The 22,133-nt window shown below is 36.5% G+C and overlaps 1 protein-coding gene and 1 long non-coding RNA gene across 7 annotated transcripts; one reads left to right on the top strand and one right to left on the bottom strand.

The window, feature by feature from the left end:
• Positions 1–1,317: 1,317 nt before the first annotated feature.
• Positions 1,318–16,641, bottom strand: CTXN2 (cortexin 2). Of its 5 annotated transcripts, none has more exons than XM_078334205.1 (2): positions 16,415–16,641; positions 1,318–3,821 (listed from the first exon to the last, which is right to left on the bottom strand). In XM_078334205.1, the coding sequence occupies exon 2, from the start codon at positions 3,762–3,764 to the stop codon at positions 3,519–3,521; it is 246 nt and encodes an 81-aa protein (XP_078190331.1). In that variant the 5' UTR covers positions 3,765–3,821; positions 16,415–16,641; the 3' UTR covers positions 1,318–3,518. The 5 variants fall into 5 exon arrangements, with proteins under 5 accessions (XP_078190331.1, XP_002753484.1, XP_035115488.1 ...); XM_002753438.7 differs by having other exon boundaries at positions 16,437–16,641; XM_035259597.3 differs by having other exon boundaries at positions 16,364–16,448.
• On the top strand, positions 16,498–20,205 carry LOC144577337 (uncharacterized). 2 transcript variants are annotated; one of them, XR_013520966.1, is made up of 4 exons: positions 16,498–16,647; positions 16,844–16,913; positions 17,017–17,068; positions 18,792–20,205. It is a non-coding gene; the product is annotated as an uncharacterized LOC144577337 (long non-coding RNA). The 2 variants fall into 2 exon arrangements; XR_013520967.1 differs by lacking the exon at positions 17,017–17,068 and having other exon boundaries at positions 16,498–16,913.
• The last annotated feature ends 1,928 nt before the right edge of the window (positions 20,206–22,133 follow it).

Genomic DNA, 22,133 nt, shown 5'->3' with positions numbered 1-22,133 from the left:
CCTGCCACTGCTGCCTGTGTGAACTCAGTCAAGTTACACAATCTTTCTGTGCCTTAATTTTCTCATCCACAAATGCAGATGTCGGTAATAATGGCACCTACCTTGTGGTAGAGTTATTGCGAGGAATAAATGAGTTAGTTTGGGTATGAGGTTTTGAACAGCAACAATTTGTACCTAGTGCTTGCTCTCACTATTTTAGCACTGTTTACAATTAGCCAGAGATTTTTACTTAGCACATTCAGGATTTTGAGGTGGATCATTAGTGACTGGGATAGATATTACGTCTATAAAAATAAATGTAAAAGTAAGTTAGTGAACTGAAACAGGATTATAGAAGTGTCTAGAGATACCCTACGTAAAATCCTTTAGATTTTCTTCGTCAGGTAAATGTCATGCTAATCAGTCAGGCTAGTACTGTGAGGCTATGTCAGAAATAGAGACAGAATTACAAGGATGTACTTATAACTCATTCTACTCTTAAAGGCCGCCAGTATAAGGCATTTATCTGTTAAACAAAGGGTTCTGACTCCTCATATAGAAAGTGTTTAGGCATAGGAATGGCACATTTCAAATTCAACTGGGTGGGGCTGGTTGTTTAGATCAAGACAAGGGACAGCTAGGATGGGGCTGGGACCCAAAACAAGTTCCATTCACCAGACCAGGACAGAAGCCAGGAGCTGACATCCTCCAACCCTTTGGGGAGCCACTTATTTACTCTGCAGCCTTTTTCCTCTGCCAGCGACTGTGAATACTTCTGATACCAGTTGATTTCTTTATTCTTTCTGACTGACTGCCTGACTTCAGAGTAGTATGAATTTGTTTTAGTCTTGGTCTTACATCAACCAGACATTTTCATTCTAAGCCTTTTATCTCTCACTGTGAAATGAAAGTCTTTGTTCTCTATTAAGGGGATTCGGGCATCCTGGAACAAATGGGAGATGGTTTTCGGGGATATGGATGAAATTATACCATCCGTAAAGCCAACCTTGAAAGGTGAATCTGACTTAGGCCTTTCAGACATGCGGGAAAGGTAACAGAAGCAAGCTGTCTTGAGGTATGCTCCTCTGTCTTTCCTCCTGTCGTTTCTGACAACGTTTTCGGGTAGGGAAAGCTAGAGGCTGATCCAGGTGTGACATTGAACATCTATTCCTAGATAATTAACACTTCATGTTGTTTGCACATTGTAACCAGTCTTTTATATTTTTGATCTTGTTTCTGGTTCTGAAACTACAGATGCTGACTTTCTTACTGCCTCCACCTCCTCAAAAAAAATCTAAGGCACCCAAGACCACGAATAAAAACCACAGATGAAGACTCTTTTGGTTAATAGAATTTTTCTTTAGTGGATTTGGAAATAATATTACGGTAGAGCTGATATACTTGAAAAGCTTATGGGAATTGAACTTCCAGAAACAATGCTCATATTGTATAAAGTTTTCCTGCCTCTTGGTTGTAAGGGTCTTTCTTCCTTTGAAATAAAGGTCTGGCCTTGTGTTGTTCTAGTCAGCAAAATGGAGGGTCTTCTCTGGGAGACAAATGAAACACCTGGTAGTTTAAAAGCCTTGGTCTCCAAAGAGACGTCCAGTTTCCCGGCACACACAGCTTTCAGTATGTTCAATTGAACTTGGACCAGTGACCTGTTCTTGGGCCAAGTTATTAACTGGCTATGAGGTGTACCAGGCCTACATTCTTGAACCAATTAGGGTACAAAGAGCCTCCTTGAGGTGAGAATTTGGTCTAGAAGAGCCACAGCTAATTATAGATATGTTCTAAATCAATTATGAGATGGAAAGAATCAAGGAATCTCATACAGAGACAGCTGGTTTTGAAATGCCATAGACTTGAGCAGTAAGCATGTCTGTAAGCTATGCAAAAGTATTGAAGACACTGTCCAGGGATACAGAAGAAATTAAACTGCACAAGTTCAATCCCAAACTTAACCATTCCCTAGCTATGATGACCTTGGGAAGTTAGTTAATTTCTCTCAGCTTCAGTTTTTCTTCTCAAAATTAAGATTAAAAATAAAATGAAAATAGTAGTCCCAAACTCAAATAATTGATAAGACTATCAAACAAATTGAAAGTAACGAGTTTAGTGCTAACTCTTGGTAATATTCCTCTTGTTTCTTCTTGGTATGTTTTGCAGTTCTGTGTTTTCAAAGGACATAAATATTTTTGTGTTTATCTTCTGCTATGTTTTTCCATTCTGACTCATAGAGAGTCAGAAATTGGTAGTTGGAAAGAATTTTTAGAACTATATCAGTTTATCTTTTTACTTCTCAATTGAAGAGAATGAAATACTAGAGAGTGAATAATTTATACTAAGCCATTGCTTCTTAGAGTTTGAGAATCTCTATTACTGCTACTGATGAGGATAATAAATAATGATAGCAAAGTATGTGTAGATACTGTTTTATGGTTTACAAATTGCTTTCACATTCTTTATATCTAATTGACCCTCTAAATATTCCTGACGATATGCAACATGGGTTTCTTAATTCCTATTTTGGAAGATAGGTTCCCCTTAGGTAACTTTCTGGGTCGTAAAGCTAGTTCTTGGCTAAGCTAACATTCGAATTCAAATCTCTGTGTTTAGGCTCCTAATCTGAAAAATTTTTCGTGATACATTAAATCCTCATTCATTTCAGATCTCTGGGTTTTCAGGTACATTTGTAGCATTCATAGGGCACTAGAATTGGAAAGGATATTAACAATCCTCTTCCCTGAAGCCCACAGAGACAAGATGACTTACCCATCAGAGCATAGCTCTAATGGTGGCACAGCTGAGACTGTGTTTGTTTCTGCTTAGAGTACTCTTTCTACTAGGTCATGCTGGAAACTCCCTTTTAAATTCTATTTATGCAAGGGGAAGTGGAGGGAGCATCAGTATGAGGCAGGTCTGGTTTGGATTCCAAGCTATGGGACTTTACTTCAAGAAATTCAATAAAGAGAAGAGATAGGAGGGTCAAGGCTTTGTGAAATTTGGAGACCTTTAGGGCCTATGACTACTTGTAGGCTTTGGATGTTAGTTTTTGAGTTTTTTTTTAATCTGTGAATCTTTTTGACCTATGGCTATTATTAAAGAAATAATATTCTGATTATTCTTCAGACTAAATTTTCTTATGTTTAAAACCTGACTCACTAAAGCTAAAGGGGCCTGAGTCTGGAATGCAGAGAGGGTGTCTGAGGGGAGAGAGCAAGATGCCTTTTGCACAGTTTATTAGCACAAGAAAGGAAGCAGAAATTCAAGGCAGTTGTTCAAACAAGAATAAAGGTGGTAAACATAGCTGCAGCCATCCTTATGCTCGATTCTCTGGAAACCTCCAAGTGGAGACAGAGGAAAATGAGGAATCCCAACAATAGTTTATCATTTGCTCAGCATGGTGAAGAAATCAGTTACAGATGTTTATTGAGTTCGCCACACAAAATGAGCCTCTCCCACACACACGCAAGGTAATTACAAATGTATCCAGAATGTGTCCCAATGGTGCAACCATAAAAACTGTATAGCTGGAACTCTCACGCGAGTGCATATTCAAATGTCCCTTTATCAAACTCTTCAACTTCATCTTCCCATGTAGAGGAAGGCATGCTGCTATATGGGTCTAGCAGGATTTTGAAGCATCTGATAATAAGCAGTCCCAAGAAGATACACAAAATCCCAACAAAAGCAAAGCCAGTTTTTTGCTCCAGAGTCAATGAGAAAGCTGATACTTCGTTGACACTCATCTTAGCTGAAGAGTTGCCACAGTAGGTACTACTCATTATTCACGGGCACATCGTTGTGGGTCTTCACAGTTCCATCTGGAATCAACTCTTGGCCTAGGTACAAAATTGGACTCAGTTTAGTGTTATCCTTGTATGGTATTGGGTAGGTTGTTGCTTAATAAAATCTGACATTTTGCAGACCTTCTTGACTGAACTCATGAAATGTTTGAAAACATTGATCAGAATCAAATTAGCACTGGAGATGCTACTTTTAACTATTGTAATTGGAGAATTACCTTTGTGGACGCCTAAGACTGTCCCTATATATGCTAAATTAATCAAGTGTGAGTGTGGATATTCAAATTATCAGCCCTAAAATATTTTGATTAATTGCTAGACAGTTAGATATCTGCTTCTTTGATCCAAATTGTCATCTAATTTTCACCTCATATTTGCACATGTAGGTAACATAAATAATCATAGTATGTAAGCTGCTCAAGCTGTTTAAAGTCCAAACTTCAAGGTCTATTTCCAGTGCCATTTTGACTGATATACATTCTTATTCTTCTAAACAGACATAATGACTTCTCTATTTTTTACCCCCTTAGGTTTTATATGTATGTACTTACGTTATTTTTCCTTCACTACCACTGGATATACTGAGTGTCAATTTCTTAAAGACAGGAATTATGTCATAAAAATTACATTAATGCAGGCAGTGCCCAACAGAGCAGCTTGCAAGTAATAAGCAGCAGTGGCTGTGACCATTAGCCACCTCCCCACCATCTCCATTAGTTTTCAGAACACCCTAAGTAGACATAAAATCCAAGTTAAACAATATGGTTTATCTGCAAATTCAACTTCAAGACAAGCTCCCCAGTCCCCCTCCCAACAAGATTTCTGCTCCGAATTCCCTACTGTGCTGAGATTCTAAAACTAGCACTAAAGTGTCAGAAATTATATGTTGAACTGAAACACAATAGGCTTTTTTTCCCATTTGATGCCTTAAGTTAGTTAAATGAATTACAAATAAAGATAAAAATTAATTAACCAAATAAATTACTGATGTACAGTCACCCTTTAGAGAGGACTGTCACCAAATAGCTTTTCATCTAATAACTGTGAATGATAGACAATTGGTATTTTCTTTTTTATTGTTGCTTTTTCTGATAATTTTTGGACCTAATTTTCAGAAAACAACTGAGACAGAACAAAGGATGGAGGTAAGGAATGGAGAAAGAGAGTAATAAAAGCAGGCCTGGTAGCTTTCAAAATTATTCTGCAAGTAATACACCAATTAATATCAATTGGTTTTTTTTTTATAATGATTTGGATTACAAAAAAACTCTATCTTCAAAGCTTGAGTGGCAGAAATATTCAATAATTGTGACTTAGGTTCATTGTTTGATTTTTTTGTTTAGTAAAGGGAAAAACTATTGTTCAAACCCCTGTTGAGTTTCTTTCCACTAAATCATTTTTTTGTCCTAATCAATATAGTGTAGTGAAAAGATTTTATTTTTTTAAATATAGGGACATTTATTGGCTGAGAATGATCTTCCTGAAGGTTGAGCTCTGGTTGTACTATTTGTCCTGTAAAAGGCATAGAAGACTGGATTGAATCTTTAATGACTCTGAGACTTAACTGGAACTTCTTCTGCTGTCTAAATGTCTAATTTTCTTGCTTTTGTCAATTAAAAGTCGTTTGTTAAGATCCATACACTTGCTGGTTCATTTGTTTAATGGATGGAGAAATTGAATAGCAGGATGTTTCTGTATGGAGATGTTGGACCAAAGAGGTGATTCAGCTAACTCACTTGTTCATTTATTTTTTACTAGAGCATAACCTTGCTGGGCTGCAACATGTGGATATTTTAGGGGATATGTGGGTAAGAGGAGGCAATAAACATGGTTTATTGATGGACACTGTGGTTTCCCAATAGATTTTCTTCAGCGAAGGACTTGTTGCCCAGCAGCAAAGAATGTTGCCAGCAAACAGTCTTCAGCCTCAGCCTCTTTCACTGATTGCTTCGGTTGCAGAGAGCTGCTTCATCCAAAGTCATGGCACCTCCCAAGGAAGACTATACTCAATGATAGATTATATATTAGGATAAAGCCATGGCCATCTTGACTCAAAGGAGGGCAGCTCTGAAAACCTATTTTAGCTTCAGAATTCTGTATGGGCTCAGTAGAGACTGTCACTGGATCCATAGCACAGCTCAACTTCTGCTCATTCCTGTTTAATTTCCCACTCTTCCATGGGTGTTGAGCCCAAGGACAATCCTCAATAAAAATTCAGCAAATTAAGCTCTGTCTCAGAGTCTGGTTCTAGAGAGTCTAACTTTTAACAGTTGACATCACAAAAGTTAAAGCACTTGGGCAGTTTTAATGATGTGTTTATTTTTCAACTAGTTCCTTTTTTATCATCTAGCAGTAGCCTAAACTGACTAAAGTTATGACGTTAGCTAAATGTATTCAGGTGTTTTGAAAATGCATAATGTAGACCCAGACACAGTATCATAGCTGGTCATTTGAGGAATTAAGTCTGTTCACTCTTACCCAGTGATTCATTTACTACATTCTTATTTTTCTTAAAACCTACTAACCAACCAAATAAACCAATAAAAAGAGGCATTTTTTTAGAGGCAGCAATAAAACATTCCTCTCATTTGTTACTATCAATTTAAAACAAGGCATCTTCTTACTTAAGGCATATAAAATCCTGTGTACTTTAGAATAGTATGTCCATCATACACCAAATAATACTTTGTTCTTAGAGCATTAGATGATATGTAAATTAAAGAAAACCTACTAACCAACCAAATAAACCAATAAAAAGAGGCATTTTTTTTAGAGGCAGCAATAAAACATTCCTCTCATTTGTTACTATCAATTTAAAACAAGGCATCTTCCTACTTAACACATATAAAATCCTGTGTACTTTAGAATATAGTATGTCCATCATACACCAAATAATACTTTGTTCTTAGAGCGTTAGATGATATGTAAATTAAAGAGTATTTATCATTTTAAACGGAAAATAATTACTTTCACATAATGATCACAGTTCCCAGCACCCTATAGGTATTCAATAAATATTTTAATTGAATTAAACTAAATATATTGTAGAATATATTTTTTGAGGAATCAAGTCCTTCAAATAAAGTTTTGTACAAGACTCTAGTTTTTAAATATCCAGAAAGCATGAAAACACATTTAGTTAAAATGAAAAAGTAAACTTTGATTTCAAAAATTGGCTTTGAAAATAAGTATAAAAACTCAGTACCTCAGAGTTCAGTGTTTTTGTTCTTTTCTATCAAGTTTACTTAGCATTCTCAGACTCACATTATTTTTAGTATTCAAATGTAGAGAAAATAGATGTTTCCTAACAATGTTGGGAGTTTCCTTTTGTTTTCTAAGGAAAGATATATAGCCAATATATATTTTGGCATTAGTTTGTGCCGGGAAGTACAGGGTTAAATTTTGTATTCAACTATAGTGACATTGGTTAGCTTAAGATTTCTGGTATAATTGACATTCTATCGTCAAAATTGAAAGAGCTAGAGAAGCAAGATCAAAAAAACTCAAAACCCAGCAGAAGATAAGAAATTACTAAGATCAGAGCTGAACTGAAGGAGATTGAGACACGAAAAACCCTTCAAAAAATCAATGAATCCAAGAGCTGGTTTTTTGAAAAGATCAACAAAATAGACAGACCAATAGCCAGATTGATTAAAAATAAAAGAGAGAACAACCAAATAGATGCAATAAAAAATGATGAAGGGGAAATCACCACAGATTCCACAGAAATTCAAACCATCATCAGAGAATATTACAAACAACTCTATGCACATAAACTAGTAAACCTGGAAGAAATGGATAAATTCCTGGACTCCTGTGTCCTCCCAAGCCTAAATCAGGAGGAAGCTGAAACTATGAATAGACTAATAACAAGGTCAGAAGTCGAGGCAGCAATTAAGAGCCTACCACACACAAAAAGCCCAGGTCCAGACGGGTTCAAAGCCGAATTCTACCAGACACACATAGAGGAGCTGGTACCATTCCTTCTAAAACTATTCCAAATAATACAAAAAGAGGGAATCCTTCCAAAATCATTTTACGAGACCAACATCATCCTGATACCAAAACCCGGCAGAGACCCAACAAGAAAAGAAAACTTCCGGCCAATATCCATGATGAACATAGATGCAAAAATCTTCAATAAAATATTGGCAAGCCGATAGCAACAGCAAATCAAAAAACTTATTCATCATGATCAAGTAGGATTCATCCTGGGGATGCAAGGCTGGTTCAACATACGCAAGTCTATCAACGTAATTTACCACATAAACAGAACCAAAAACAAAAACCACATGATTATCTCAATTGACGCAGAGAAGGCATTTGACAAAATTCAACAGCCCTTTATGCTAAAAACCCTCAATAAACTCGGTATCGATGGAACGTATCTCAAAGTAATAAAAGCTATTTATGACAAACCAACAGCCAATATCATACTGAATGGGCAAAAACTGGAAGCATTCCCTTTGAAATACAGCACTAGACAAGGATGCCCTCTGTCACCACTCCTATTCAATATAGTACTGGAAGTTCTAGCCAGAGCAATCAGGCAAGAAAAAGAAATAAAGGGTATTCAAATAGGAAAGGTGGAAGCCAAATTGTCTCTATTTGCAGACGACATGATAGTATACTTAGAAGACCCCATCGCCTCAGCCCAAAAACTCCTGAACTGATAAGCAACTTCAGCAAAGTCTCAGGATATAAAATCAATGTGCAAAAATCACAAACATTCGTCTACACCAATAACAGGCTGAAAGAGAGCCAAATCAAGAACGAACTGCCATTCACAATTGCTACAAAAAGAGTAAAATACCTTGGAATACAATTCACAAGGAACGTAAGGGACCTCTTCAAGGAGAACTACAAACCACTGCTAAACGAAATCAGAGAGGACACAAACAGATGGAGAAACATTCCATGTTCATGGTTAGGAAGAATTAATATCGTGAAAATGGCTATACTGCCCAAAGTAGTTTACAGAATCAACGCTATCCCCATCAAGCTACCATTGACTTTCTTCACAGAACTTGAAAAAACCACCATGAACTTCATATGGAACCAAAAGAGAGCCCACATAGCCAAGTCAATTCTAAGCAAAAAGAACACAGCGGGGGGCATCACACTACCAGATTTCAAACTATACTACAAGGCTACAGTAATCAAAACAGCATGGTACTGGTACCAAAACAGAGATATAGACCAATGGAACAAAACAGAGGCACCGGAGGCAACACAACATATCTACAACTATACAATCTTTGATAAACCTGACAAAAACAAGCAATGGGGAAAGGATTCCCTGTTTAACAATCGGTGTTGGGAAAACTGGCTAGCCATGTGCAGAAAGCAGAAACTGGACCCCTTCCTGACACCTTACACCAAAATTAACTCTAGATGGATTAAAGACTTAAACATAAGACTTGGCACCATAAAAACCCTAGAAGGAAATCAAGGCAAAACTATCCAGGACATAGGAGTAGGCAAGGACTTCATGAACAAAACACAAAAAGCATTGGCAACAAAAGCCAAAATAGATAAATGGGACCTAATGAAACTCCACAGCTTCTGCACGGCAAAAGAAACAGTCACTAGAGTGAATCGGCAACCAACAGAATGGGAAAAAATTTTTGCAATTTACCCATCTGACAAAGGGCTGATATCCAGAATTTACAAATAACTCAAACAGATTTACAGAAAAAAACCAAAGAAGCTCATTCAAAAATGGGCAAAGGATATGAACAGACACTTTACGAAAGAAGACATATATGAGGCCAACAGTCATATGAAAAAATGCTCATCATCACTGGTCATCAGAGAGATGCAAATCAAAACCACATTGAGATACCATCTCACGCCAGTTAGAATGGCGATCATTAATAAATCTGGAGACAACAGATGCTGGAGAGGATGCGGAGAAAAAGGAACACTTTTACAGTGTTGGTGGGAGTGTAAATTAGTTCAACCATTGTGGAAGACAGTGTGGCGATTCCTCAAGCCTTAGAAATAGAAATTCCAATTGACCCAGCAATCCCATTACTGGGTATATATCCAAAAGACTATAAATCGTTCTATTATAAGGACACATGTACACGAATGTTCATTGCAGCACTGTTTACGATAGCAAAGACCTGGAATCAACCCAAATGCCCATTGATGATAGACTGGATTGGGAAAATGTGGCACATATACACCATGGAATATTATGCAGCAATCAAAAATGATGAGTTCTTGTCGTTTGTAGGGACATGGATGAATCTGGAGAACATCATCCTCAGCAAACTGACACAAGAACAGAAAATGAAACACCGCATATTCTCACTCATAGGCGGGTGATGAAAAATGAGAACACATGGACACAGGGAGGGGAGTACTAAACACTGGGGTCTATTGGGGGGAGGTGGGGAGGGAGGTGGGGAGAAATGCCAAATGTGGGTGAAGGGGAGAAAGGAAGCAAAACACACTGCCATGTGTGTACCTACGCAACTGTCTTGCCTGCTCTGCTCATGTACCCCAAAACCTAAAATGCAATAAAAAATTAAAAAAAAAAAAGATTTCTGGTATAATTACTTCTTCTTCTGTCCCTGCCCTCTACATTACTTGGCTGTTACCCTTAACTAAGAAGGTATTGTAAGATACTTCAAAGGCTTTTGGAATCATGTAAGGGCATAAAGAATGAATAGATATGCAGAGTCACTGTTAATAAATAAATAAAGTCACCATTTTTATACTACCTTGAAGGAATGGATAAATGGCTATTTCACAGCTTTAAACATAATTTATAAGCACTCTGTGTCTCTATTATTGGTATAAATATAGGAGCAAATGCAGTAAAACTAGGGAAAATCTGAGAAGTGACCAAAAACTTTCAGAATGCTGTTAAGAAATCTAAAGACCTAGATGAACTTGAGGTAATACATAAGAATATTTTCATGTATTCATTAACCAAATATACATTGAGCATCTGTTGGATGTCAGTACTGCTCTTGGTACTGGAGTACAGTGGTGAACTAGATAACAACGTGCACCTGCCAAACTTAGGGTTACATCCTAGTGGTGAAGACAGACACAATTATTTAAAAATATCTATCTCTATATAACCATATCTATATCCTATGGTAGGCAGTCATAGTCATAAAGGCTACGAAAGAAAGCAAAGCGAGTTAAGAGGAAAGAGAAGGAAGCAACATTCCTTTAGTTAAAGAGGTCAGCAAAGGCTTCCCTAGGGAGGCAGTATTAGCCCTGAATGATGTCTAGAAGAGAACCATGAAAAATTTGGAGGAATAGATTTGAACTTTGTGGAAACAGCCTTTACAAAGGCTTTGAGGTGGAAGGATTTCATATACAGTATGTTCATATCAAGAGATAGACCAATATAAGATTAAGCCCTTTATTTGTACAAGACTGTTTAATGTTATCAAATAACAACAACAACAACAAAACATCTACTTAATCTACTTCTGTCTTTTTAACCAATGTAGAATGAACTTTAGAAATGACCAAAAAAAAAAAAATCAAACAATGTAAGGGGACAAATACTTTAGTAGAATAATGTGTAGCCACACTAAATGAGTTAACACTCTCATGAACAGATACTTTATGACTTGGAGATGTACTTTCAAGACTTTTGAGAAATTACAGACCATGAAATTGCTGCCAGAGGCAAGGACATGGACAAATGTCTCAATTTTCAAGAGGAGTAAGGAGAAATTGTAAAAAGTATGCATCAGTAACTTGGAATTGATCTTTGTTGCAAACCCATAATTAATTATTTAACAAGTAATTTGTCAATATTTCAGAAGTCATTACAAGTTAACATGAGTTAATAGGTAGTGCCAGTTCACTTCCTTTTTGAAAGTTTACTACTAAGATGGTGAATCAGGGAAATAGCGTGGACAAGGTTTGGTTATTTTGGCAATGCATTTAAAGCCTCCCATGATATCTTTGTGGGGAAGACATGAGATATGCCTGGATAATAATATTTTTATGTAGATTCATAGCTCTGAACTACCCTAATAAATATTGGGTTCTGTGATCATGGAGATGGGTCTCCAGTGTGGTATTACAAAGGTTTGACTTTATCTACACATGGTTTTCAGTGTTTCTTAACAATAACTAAGTTGAAGATATTGAAGTGAAGCTTATTCAATTTGACAAAGCTTGAATGAAATATGATAGCACATTGAATAAAGACTCAAAACAAGTCTGATGCCTAGAATTTTGAGTTGAAAACACAGCATAAAATTTAATAGAAACACTTCTAAAGCCCAATGTTTAGGTGGGAGGGAAGGAGATGCACCAATCCCAAACAGGGGAGACGATGACCTGGCAGCTCATGTAAAATAAATCTGTAAGCTGCCATTAATCAAGTTAATATGAGCCAAAGACATGAGGTCGTGGCTTACAAAAGCAAATGTCTTAAATTGAATGGGAGTACAAATGATAGAAAGTAATAACACTGTTATAATACATCAGTCAGGTCACATATAAAGTGACACTGCGTTTATTCACTATACTTTCATTGAAAAATATTTATTGGGTTGCTACTATGCTCTAGTAGACATGGACCCCTCTACTCAAAAAGGTTCCAGCTAGTAAGAGAGAAGAGCCATGTACATACAAGGAAAAAACAGCAATGCAGGCTTCTACGAAAGCAATAAAAAAGAGGAGGAAACAAACTTGTATTTAAAATCTATTGTATATCAAAATACTTCTTTATGTACATTATTTTATTTAATTCCCACAATGCCCACATTGTGTTGATATTGTTATCTTCAACATCTTGGTGAAAAAAGAGAAGATCCAAAAAGGATAAACAAGTTTAGATGGAATCAACATTTCACCCATTGAGGGATCAGGAAAGTTTTGTTCACAAGAGATTGTATTTAAACTGAGTCTTGAGAAACAGAACAATTCAGATCTGAAAAGAAGAAAAGAGCATGACAATAAATATGAAGACTGAAATGTACTGGATTTATTCAGAGTACAGTGAGCAATTTGGTACAGGCTAGAGGGAGTATAGGAAACCAAGCATTGGAAAGGTAGGTTCCGGTATTTTGACTGCCAGGCTAAGAGTTTGAAATTTATTTGCTTAAAGGCTGAGTGTCTTGATGATGAGACTGAAATAGACATAATTTTGAAAGATAAAGCATCATGGAAAGAAATGGTTCAGGTGAGAAGCAATGAGGGTCTACACTAGGGATTAGATGTGTGGAAGATGGCAGAGGTTGGAAAGATATTTAGAAAAATAGGAGCGGTAGGATTTAGAAAGTAGTGGGCCCATGGAGAGGGAAGCATCAAAGACGACTCTACACTATTAAGCTTGAACAAGTATAAATATAGTGTTTTTATAAAACAAAGAAAGTAAGAGCAAAGTATAGAATTAGAAAGTAAATGATGAGTTTACGTCTGAACTTGGTGAATTTGTAGTACTCATGTGTGATGCATAGTAAGTACTCAATTGACAGCTTTCAATACATTAATCTAGATCATTTTGTTTAGCATAAAATTTTTGATGGAGAGAATATTTTAAGGTATTGTTGTTAAATAATGTTTGTGTAGAAGACTGTATCCAGGATGGAGAGAGCCCAGTACATGGAAGTATTTGCAGATCACATCTTAAAGAAAAGAATTGTTGAGTTTTGCCTAGGCAATGGAAGACCAAAGATGACAATAGGTAGATTCAAATATTGGAAGTATTATCTTGTAGAAAGCCGGATGGGCTCGTTCCAGATTGATCCATAGACCAATTTTATTGTAATTCCATTAAAGTCTATTTTCTGTTACCAGAAATGTTTAAAGATGGAAGAAGCCTAGCAAGGAGCTTCAAGGAATGCCTCTCCTACAAGGAGAATCTCCTAATGGAGTTATATAAGAAGGATCATGAGTAAATCTGTAGCAGAAAGTTTACCACGGTAAAGGAGGCCAGGCTTTCTAGAAGGAGGCATTAGTAAATACTGTCAAATTCTGCAGTGGTGATGAAAACTAACCACTGAAAACAGGGTCTTATGGTTGGCATTTGGAATTATTTCATCATTATAAAAATTTAGTTGAGGGTTGAGGAGGGACACTAAATTGAATGGGAGTTAGGAGTGAGGAAAATGAGAAAACAGAGTCAGATGGTAAATACACTTGACAGAAAATAAGTTTTACTTAGTCAAAAATTAACGGTACAGAAGGTTAAATTATAAGAAGAATCACTTTCTATATTGAAGACATGACTGCATATTCAGTTTTTAATGAAAGAGCCACATAAATTTACCTGGGTTCAAAGAACTGTAAACATGTCCATTTTTAACAAAAAATGGATTGAGAAAGAACAAATGTTTTATTAATATCTTAAAAGGGAAAACAGGCTTTTATATTTATCATAAAAGTCTATACTAAAGATGAAAAGAAAATGCAGGTCAAGGAGAACAACTGAAGTAATATGCAAAGGCTGATCAAAAAGTCTGGCCATTGCTTCAGGCTGTGACTACACAAGCAAACAGAAGTAAAAAGTTAAGCAATTGCCTAACAATATGTTCAGCAAATAGATGGCTTTGGTAATTTAAACTATATATGTAGCAATTGAAATGCCAGTATTTCTGGCCTAAAGTTTTCGAATGATTGCCCAAACTTTCCATTTTACTTGCTCTGTGAAATGAGCAACTTGTCTCATTCCAACACCAAATCTGAAGTTTTTGAGAATATACTGTTAAGTGTTCCAAGTCTTCTGCTTTTCTATTGATATAGAGAACACTATGATATAAAAATATTGTTAACTACAACATATTGTTAAAAGCATAAGTTTCCAGTTGCAAAACTGATTCCTTCACAATTACTAAGGTATTCAAAATACTCAACAGTTATAGATAAGATATGCATTTTCACTCTTTCTAATTGTTGGAAGAGCTCTTCACGACAAACACTGTAATACCTAGCTCTAAATAAGCATCATCTTAATATCCTGTTTGCTGGGAAATAGAAAATGAAAGAAATCTGAGAAAATTTAGATGACGTTCCAAAACCACAAATTAAAAAATCCATATGAAAATAGTTAAAAAAATAAAATTTCAAAAATAAGTAGAATGTAAAATGGGGTAATGGTAAAAATTATTTGTAGTATATTACAGCACAAAAAATGGGTAAAATCAACAATGCACAATTTAAATATCAGGATCAATATGAAGAATGATTAAAATATTTAAGTATCTTTTAGTACTACTGATGCAAATAATAAAATACTGTCTTGAGCCATATTCACTGGAATAAATGATTAGGTACTTTGGCAATGAGTAACTTGGTTGAAAGTACATTTCCTTCATGACAATTGTTAGGCACTAAGATTTCTAAGTACTGATGAGTCATAAGATTAGGCCAAGGGTATTCCTGTAGATATCAAATAGCCCAAATCTCATGAAGTTGCTTTGTAGTTAGCAGCCAGTAAGTGAAAAACAAAGTCTTCCTACCATCAGTACTTACAAATCATACCCCTGTAAAGTAGTCAAGCATAGTATTTTTATACCTGGAATGCAGCCTTTCATATTCATGAATATTGTTAGTGATGTTCACTTCTGTGACATAACCTTACTAGAGATATAAAAACACACCTTTCAGATAAAATCATTTAATCATCATACAATAATGAACAATTACAGAACCCAATGTTAAAAAATGTGTACCCATTACAGAAAGAACCCCCTGTGTTTAATTTTAATCAACAGGTTTTTCCTCTTGTTTATTTATCTAGTAATGGTATTCCAAATAGTAAACCTGAAATAGTAACTATTAGAGTGGAATATGATGTTCTAAGTGAAAAGTATTTTAGTACTGGCAGTTAGATACAATAATCTCTACTGCTAATGATGACATTCATAACTTCATAAAATAAGACGTGTAGGAAAACACAGCTTAAAAAATAATGAACACTTCCATACGTATATACATTCCACACAAAATATAAAGGTTATTATATCCCAGTAAAAGAGAGAAAAGAAGCATTATTGAAGCCACATCTGCACAGAGGTAGTTAATCATTAAGAATCAAATGTGTTGGAATCAAAGGAAAACCTTAAATTACAAACCCAGATGTCTTCATCATGGTGAAATGCATAAACTTCAGGGCTTTCCAGAGATCCCACATCTTAGGATCTGCCAGTATCCACCCCCAAACCCTCAGATTTCAACCTTAAGAGAATTTTTCTCTCAAGAGAATCTTTTGATGGCTCAAGGACTCTGACACTCAATCCTTCCAAAGCACTGGGAAACCTAGTCTGAAAATTCTCCAAATATCTCATTTAAAAAAATCTAGACCATCATCATCATCATTCTGCGTTGTCTCCAGGTCTCCTTCTACGTACTAAGCCGAAGAAGCATGGAAACTTCCTACAAAACATTATGGGAGAAGCATCAGCAATCTGCACGTACACAACACTTTCCCCCGCTGGCAGCCGCATCAGCGGTGGCGCTAGCATTAGGGCTGCTGTTTCCCTTTCAGAATGTGAACTTATCAGACCTGCTGGCTCCCCCGCCCACCGCCCCACCACTAGCTGTTTTGCTTCAGAAATGCAAGAGAATGAGGGCATGCTTCTCATCTGGACCTGCATTTGGAACGCTGTCAGTTAATGCGGAGGGAAGGAGGAGAAAGTTACTTCGCAAGCAGCGATGTCTCACCTTCCATGCTTGTTGCCATGGAAATGAAGTCCAGCCAGTAGACTTAAGTGTTGGCACGTTTGTCTGTGTTCGCTGATCGGTTCAGTAACAATGTAGAAGGCGTGTTCTGGAACCTGCGTGGAGTCACAGGACCCTGGCTAGCGCTTTCCTGGCCTAGGAGTGTAAATGTCTGTGGCTGTCGGTGAGACAGAGGACGTGGGCGCCCGCCGAAGTACGTGTGCGCGCGCGCGTGTGTTTGCAGGAAAACGTGCATGGATTTCCTCGGTGTGGCAGTGTTTAGATATTTGCGCTCGCGTGTGTCCCTGACAGCGTCTGTGTGTGTATGTGAGACTGAAAAGAGGTGGGAGATGAGGAGGGGAAGGGAATCGGCTCCAGCAGCAACAGGCTCTCTCTATTCCTGCTAAAAGAAAGAGAAAGAGAGGAAAAAGAAGAAGAAAAAAATAGACGCTCATTTTTCTCTCATGACACACCCTTAAGGTTAGCAATTAGATTTCATCACTATCTTTGTTTACTAAGGCAGTGGGGGTTTAATTAATTCACTGCTGAAATCCTTGTTTTGCTCTCTTTGCTGCATTCCTAGCTGTGCCGCGGGCATTTTCCTGTGCTTTGGTGGCAGCCGTTTCAGTCGAACAGTAGGTGCTAAATTCTTACATGTTTCATCTTATCTGGCAAGGAAAATTCAGGAATGAAAGGTGTATTGGTTTAACTGGAGACTGAATGTGTCGTTTGGAGTTATTTTTTCTTTACTCTTTCCCTTCCCCCTTCCACACAAAAAAAACTGAATCCCCCTCGGTTCCCAGGAGAAGGCGCCTAGGCGCTGTCCGTAGTGCTGAAATGGTTCGTAGTGAGACCTGGCTCCCAAATGCGAGCTAGAAGACCACAAATAGCATCCAGGAAACGCTCTGATAAAGCACTAGATAGCTGCCAGTTAACGTTTTCTAACCAGTGTTGAATATGTAGATTCTAAACCTAACCGACATGAAAGGAAGGCAAAGCAAAGCAAAGCAAAACAAAACAACAGAAACTTTGCTCTTTATCCTTATTTTAGGGGTCTGGTCGTTTCAACAAACTCAATTATAGGGTTTCCAATTCTATTTATGTTTTGCTATTATATCCAGAACCTACAAGTCGCAAGTACTTGTAGATTCCCTACAACCTTAATTATTCACCTTATAACTACTGGACTGTGAGTGGTTGGGGGAAAGGTAGATACAGAATTGGGACATCATTCATCTAAACAAAATAAGTTGAAAACACGTAATAAGTATAACTAGATTCAATAACAAAGTGAAGACAAAGTTTTTTATTATATTATTTACAGGATTTACTGATTTGGGAAATGTAATGCTATTACAAAAAATAGGCAATGTATAACTGAGTGTTCATATAAGACCACATTTTTTAAAAGTTGTTTTTTATTTGAAACTATTAAAATGTCCTAAAATGTAGGAGAACTGCCCCCTATGGAAGAGTGAAAGACATATCTTCTTCTAGGGACATTTCCATGGCTATGGTTTTATTGACTCTTTAAGTTTGCCAAGGGCCATATTCTTTATTAGCGCTCTGTGCTGGAGCAGTGCTTCTTGAAATATAACATGCACATGAATCTCCAATGATCTTGCTAAAATGCAGATTCTGATTTAGTAGGTGTGGGTTTGGGTCTCAGATTGTGCTTTTCTGACAATTTCCTAGGTGATGCCAGATATTACTAGTTTTGGGACCAATTAAAGTAGCAAGATGCAGCTGGGAGTGGTGGCTCATGCCTGTAATCCCAGCACATTGGGAGGCCAAGGCAAGAAGATCACCTGAGGTCAGGAGTTCGAAACCAGCCTGGCCAACATGGTGAAACCTTGTCTCTACTAAAAATACAAAAATTAGCTGGGCGTGGTGGTGGGCACCTGTAATCCCAGCTACTCAGGAGACTGAGTCAGGAGAATTGGTTACCAGAAGGCAGAGACTGCAGTGAGCTGAGATCGATTGTGCCACTGCACTCCAGTCTGGGGGACAGAGCAAGACACTGTCTCAAGAATAAATAAATAAATAGAAATAAATAAAGTGGCAACATGCTAGAGATATTGTATTCTGGCAATGCAGTCACTCATAGAGTGTGGGAAAGGAGATCATTTTATTCCATCTATTATCCTAGGTATGTTTCCAAACAGTTACAAAAATAATTTATTCAAAATTAATTCAGAGGTTAATCATGCAAACATTTTGTCTGTACAGTATTAACAATTTTTATAAATTTGATTCATTTGATTTTGATTTTGACATTGTCTGGCTGGACCAGTGGTATAGTTGGTAGTTGACTCTGTATTTCCACACTATGATTACAATTATTCATTCTCTTTGCAGGCCCAGCTCAAGGGAGCAGAACTAAGTTACCTGATACTGCTGTGGATATATGAGCCCCACTCCAATAATTTATTAACATGGTTGGAGACTTTGACTTTTTATTTTATGACTTTAAATATGGCTCCATGTTGAATGCCCATGAAGCTGATTTTTAAAATCTGGATATTACAGATTTAATTCTCATTTAGTTTAGAAGGTAGAAAATGGCTCTTTTTTCATAGATCATTTATGTGAATGTTGATCTGTCATGTCATTGACACACATGCTTACATTTTGAAGGTTGCTAGTGTTTCCCATTAATGCTTCTGAATTGATGCCAAAGGAAAGCTTTGACTATAAATTAGGTTCCTTGGTATTAGTTGGTGCATGACCCTGACCCTTTTCAAGCTATATGAAAGGTAATGATGCTCTCAAAAAGTGTGCAAAATGGCTTATTCAGGAAAGCACAATGGATTAAAAATCCATTAGGCTCCACTTTCTTTGCTAGATGCCGAAATACAAAGATAAATGAGGTTTGGTCTCTGCCCTTGAGGAGATACATGGCAAAATAATATGGCAAGTTCTACAAAGTTCTATACAAACACAGATTAATATGCTATTCATATTTTGTTATCCATTGCCAAAGAAGGGATGAAGAATTGCAAAAAGGTAAAACACAGAATACTTGCACTTCAGGTTCTTGCCAATATCTGCTGCCCAACTTTTACAAACGAATTGCTGAAAGACATGAAATATATGAATGCCTTTCTGAAGCACACGTGGATAATCTATATTGTGGTGCATCTATGATTTATTTTCAGAACAATTCAAGTTATTAGAAAGGTATATATGTGGGTGGCATTGTTTAGAAGTTCCCCAAACAGAATTGCCTTTACTATGCTTTGACATTATGCTGTCAGCTTATACACAATAATTCTATGTGAAACAGCTCCCAGCTCCCACAACCTGCTCTATGTCTACTACAGGGCTGTTACTAAAGTCTTGGTCAACATGTAAGTTACTATTTCTTATATAAAGATGCCTAAGGAGTTTATATTTCAGAGACATAGCCCCCAAAGCATTTCTTTCAATCCCAGTTTCATGAATTAAACTTTCATACCTCTCCTCCTCACTTAAATCAACCCCGGTAAAGTGGTATGTTTTGTTCTTATATACAATGAAAATCATGTAACTAATTAAAATTAGCATTTATTTTAGTTACTAGGGATGTCAGAGTCAAATTAACAGCTGAAAATGAATAGCTGTATAGGATCTTAAGGCTTTTATATCTGTTCTTTTTCATCACCTTAACTATTGCAATTTTGGTTTCTCAGGTAATGATATATTATTTTCTTTTAATTATCTGTTGTAATGTGTGACCTCATGTAAATGTACTTATAAAATCAGAAGTGGAGTAAATAAAAAAATAATTAAATTTCTCTGCTTTTTGGTCAAAATATGTTGACTACTGGGTGAGTGCATATGGTTGTTTTATAAATTTATTAATAGTTTAGTAAAATACAGAAAAACATATCATCTAATTAGCTATGCAGATACAAATCCAAATTATAATGATGAAATATTAAAATGTCAACATGACAGAAAAAATTTTCAGTTTATATAATTATAGTTCAGCTTAATTTCAGACGGCTTCGTTACCCTGTTTCTCTTTTTATATTCTAAATAGTGTCCCTTATCTGACTAAGGCTTTTTGTTATCTCAGAGATTGCAAGTGCTAATTGTCCATCTTGTTAGAAGATATGGTAACTATAGGAATTTAGAAAGCATGACAGCCCCACGCTAATGAACACATTCTAGAATAAGGTTGTTACAAAGAAACTGAAAATAAGAGGCCGGGCGCGCTGGCTCAAGCCTGTAATCCCAGCACTTTGGGAGGCCAAGGCGGGTGGATCACGAGGTCAAAAGATCGAGACCATCTCGGTCAACCTGGTGAAACCCCGTCTCTACTAAATTAGCTGGGCATGGTGGCACGTGCCTGTAATCCCAGCTACTCAGGAGGCTGAGGCAGGAGAATTGCCTGAACCCAGGAGGCGGAGGTTGCAGTGAGCCGAGATCGCGCGATTGCAGTCCAGCCTGGGTAACAAGAGCAAAACTCCGTCTCAAAAAAAAAAAAAAAAAGAAACTGAAAACAAGAATTTCCTCTAACAATTGAGCTCAGGATTCTTTTCAGCAGAAAATTTAGCTTGCATAAATTCTTTCCATCCTGGCTCTAGTTGATTTCTTGCTCTCAACTTATTAGGCCGATATGTTACTTTCAACTTTTGAGGATAATCTACATCTTGTTTGGCTGAGATTTGATTATTATTCCTGAACTAAAATATTTTAATGTAGCTGTGCTTTTTGATTTGAATATTGCTATTGATTCAAACGTTGGATAACATATCTTTCAAATGTGAAAATTTAAAAAATGTATTAAAGACAAATATAGATTTGTTTTGGTTTAACTATTTTTTAAGATTGATCCAATGCTTTTTTTTTTTTTGGCTTTAGATGATGTTAGGTAATTAGCTATATTCAAAAGTCAACTCTTTATTTTTCAAACAATGAATTCCTATGTATTTGAGTGTCATTTTTATCTACCCATACTTTTTTTTGTCTACATACACAGTTTTAATCATTTTTCTGGGGGGAGGAATAAGAATGACTTTGAAATTTCACTAAGAAATGTAGGCCCTCTTCCTAAAAAAACATATATACAGATGTTTTGCTCACAGCGAGGCATTCATGGATCTCTGGAAGTTCATTTCTATAATCCCAAGGTAATCCGAAGAGCCTACTAAAAAATCTGCTGTAAATGAATGGTACATGATCTCATTCCCTGTCTTACAACTAAGTAGTGAATATTTTAAACTCCTACATTTTTTAAAGCCACTGGTTTTCTATTTTTTTCCCCCTTGGAGGTCTTTCTTTAGGTCATTTTTACCATCTGACATCTCAAAAGTAAGCCAAGGCTGAATATGCTGAAATAAGATTAGAGAGTATAGTAATAGGATAATTAGATTTGATTAGAAAATGACTGTGTGGAATTTTGTCAACAGTGAAGAAATTATCTCAGTACATGGACTCCTAAGTGAATTGAACATGATGACACTTTAGTGTAGTTAACGATCTAATGCTGGTCTGGTTGATGAGTCCCATTGAAAATAAGATGTCATGTTTTCTGGTAAACTTTTCTGCAAAGAAAAATGTTTCAGTTCAGAGTGATCTATTTAAATGAAGTTTCATTTAATTGGTTTTAGTTTTACTGCTCAAATGCCTTCAATAGTTTCATTTAAAGTGTACTTTAAGCCCTCTACTATATTTACTGTTGAATCTAAAGAGTATGAGAGGGTACCTTGGGCA

The sequence above is a fragment of the Callithrix jacchus genome, chromosome 8 (genome assembly GCF_049354715.1).
Source record: "Callithrix jacchus isolate 240 chromosome 8, calJac240_pri, whole genome shotgun sequence".
Taxonomy (NCBI): Eukaryota; Metazoa; Chordata; class Mammalia; order Primates; family Cebidae; genus Callithrix; species Callithrix jacchus.
The sequence above is the reverse complement of the archived record's forward strand: the minus strand, read 5'-3'. Positions and strand labels throughout refer to the sequence as shown.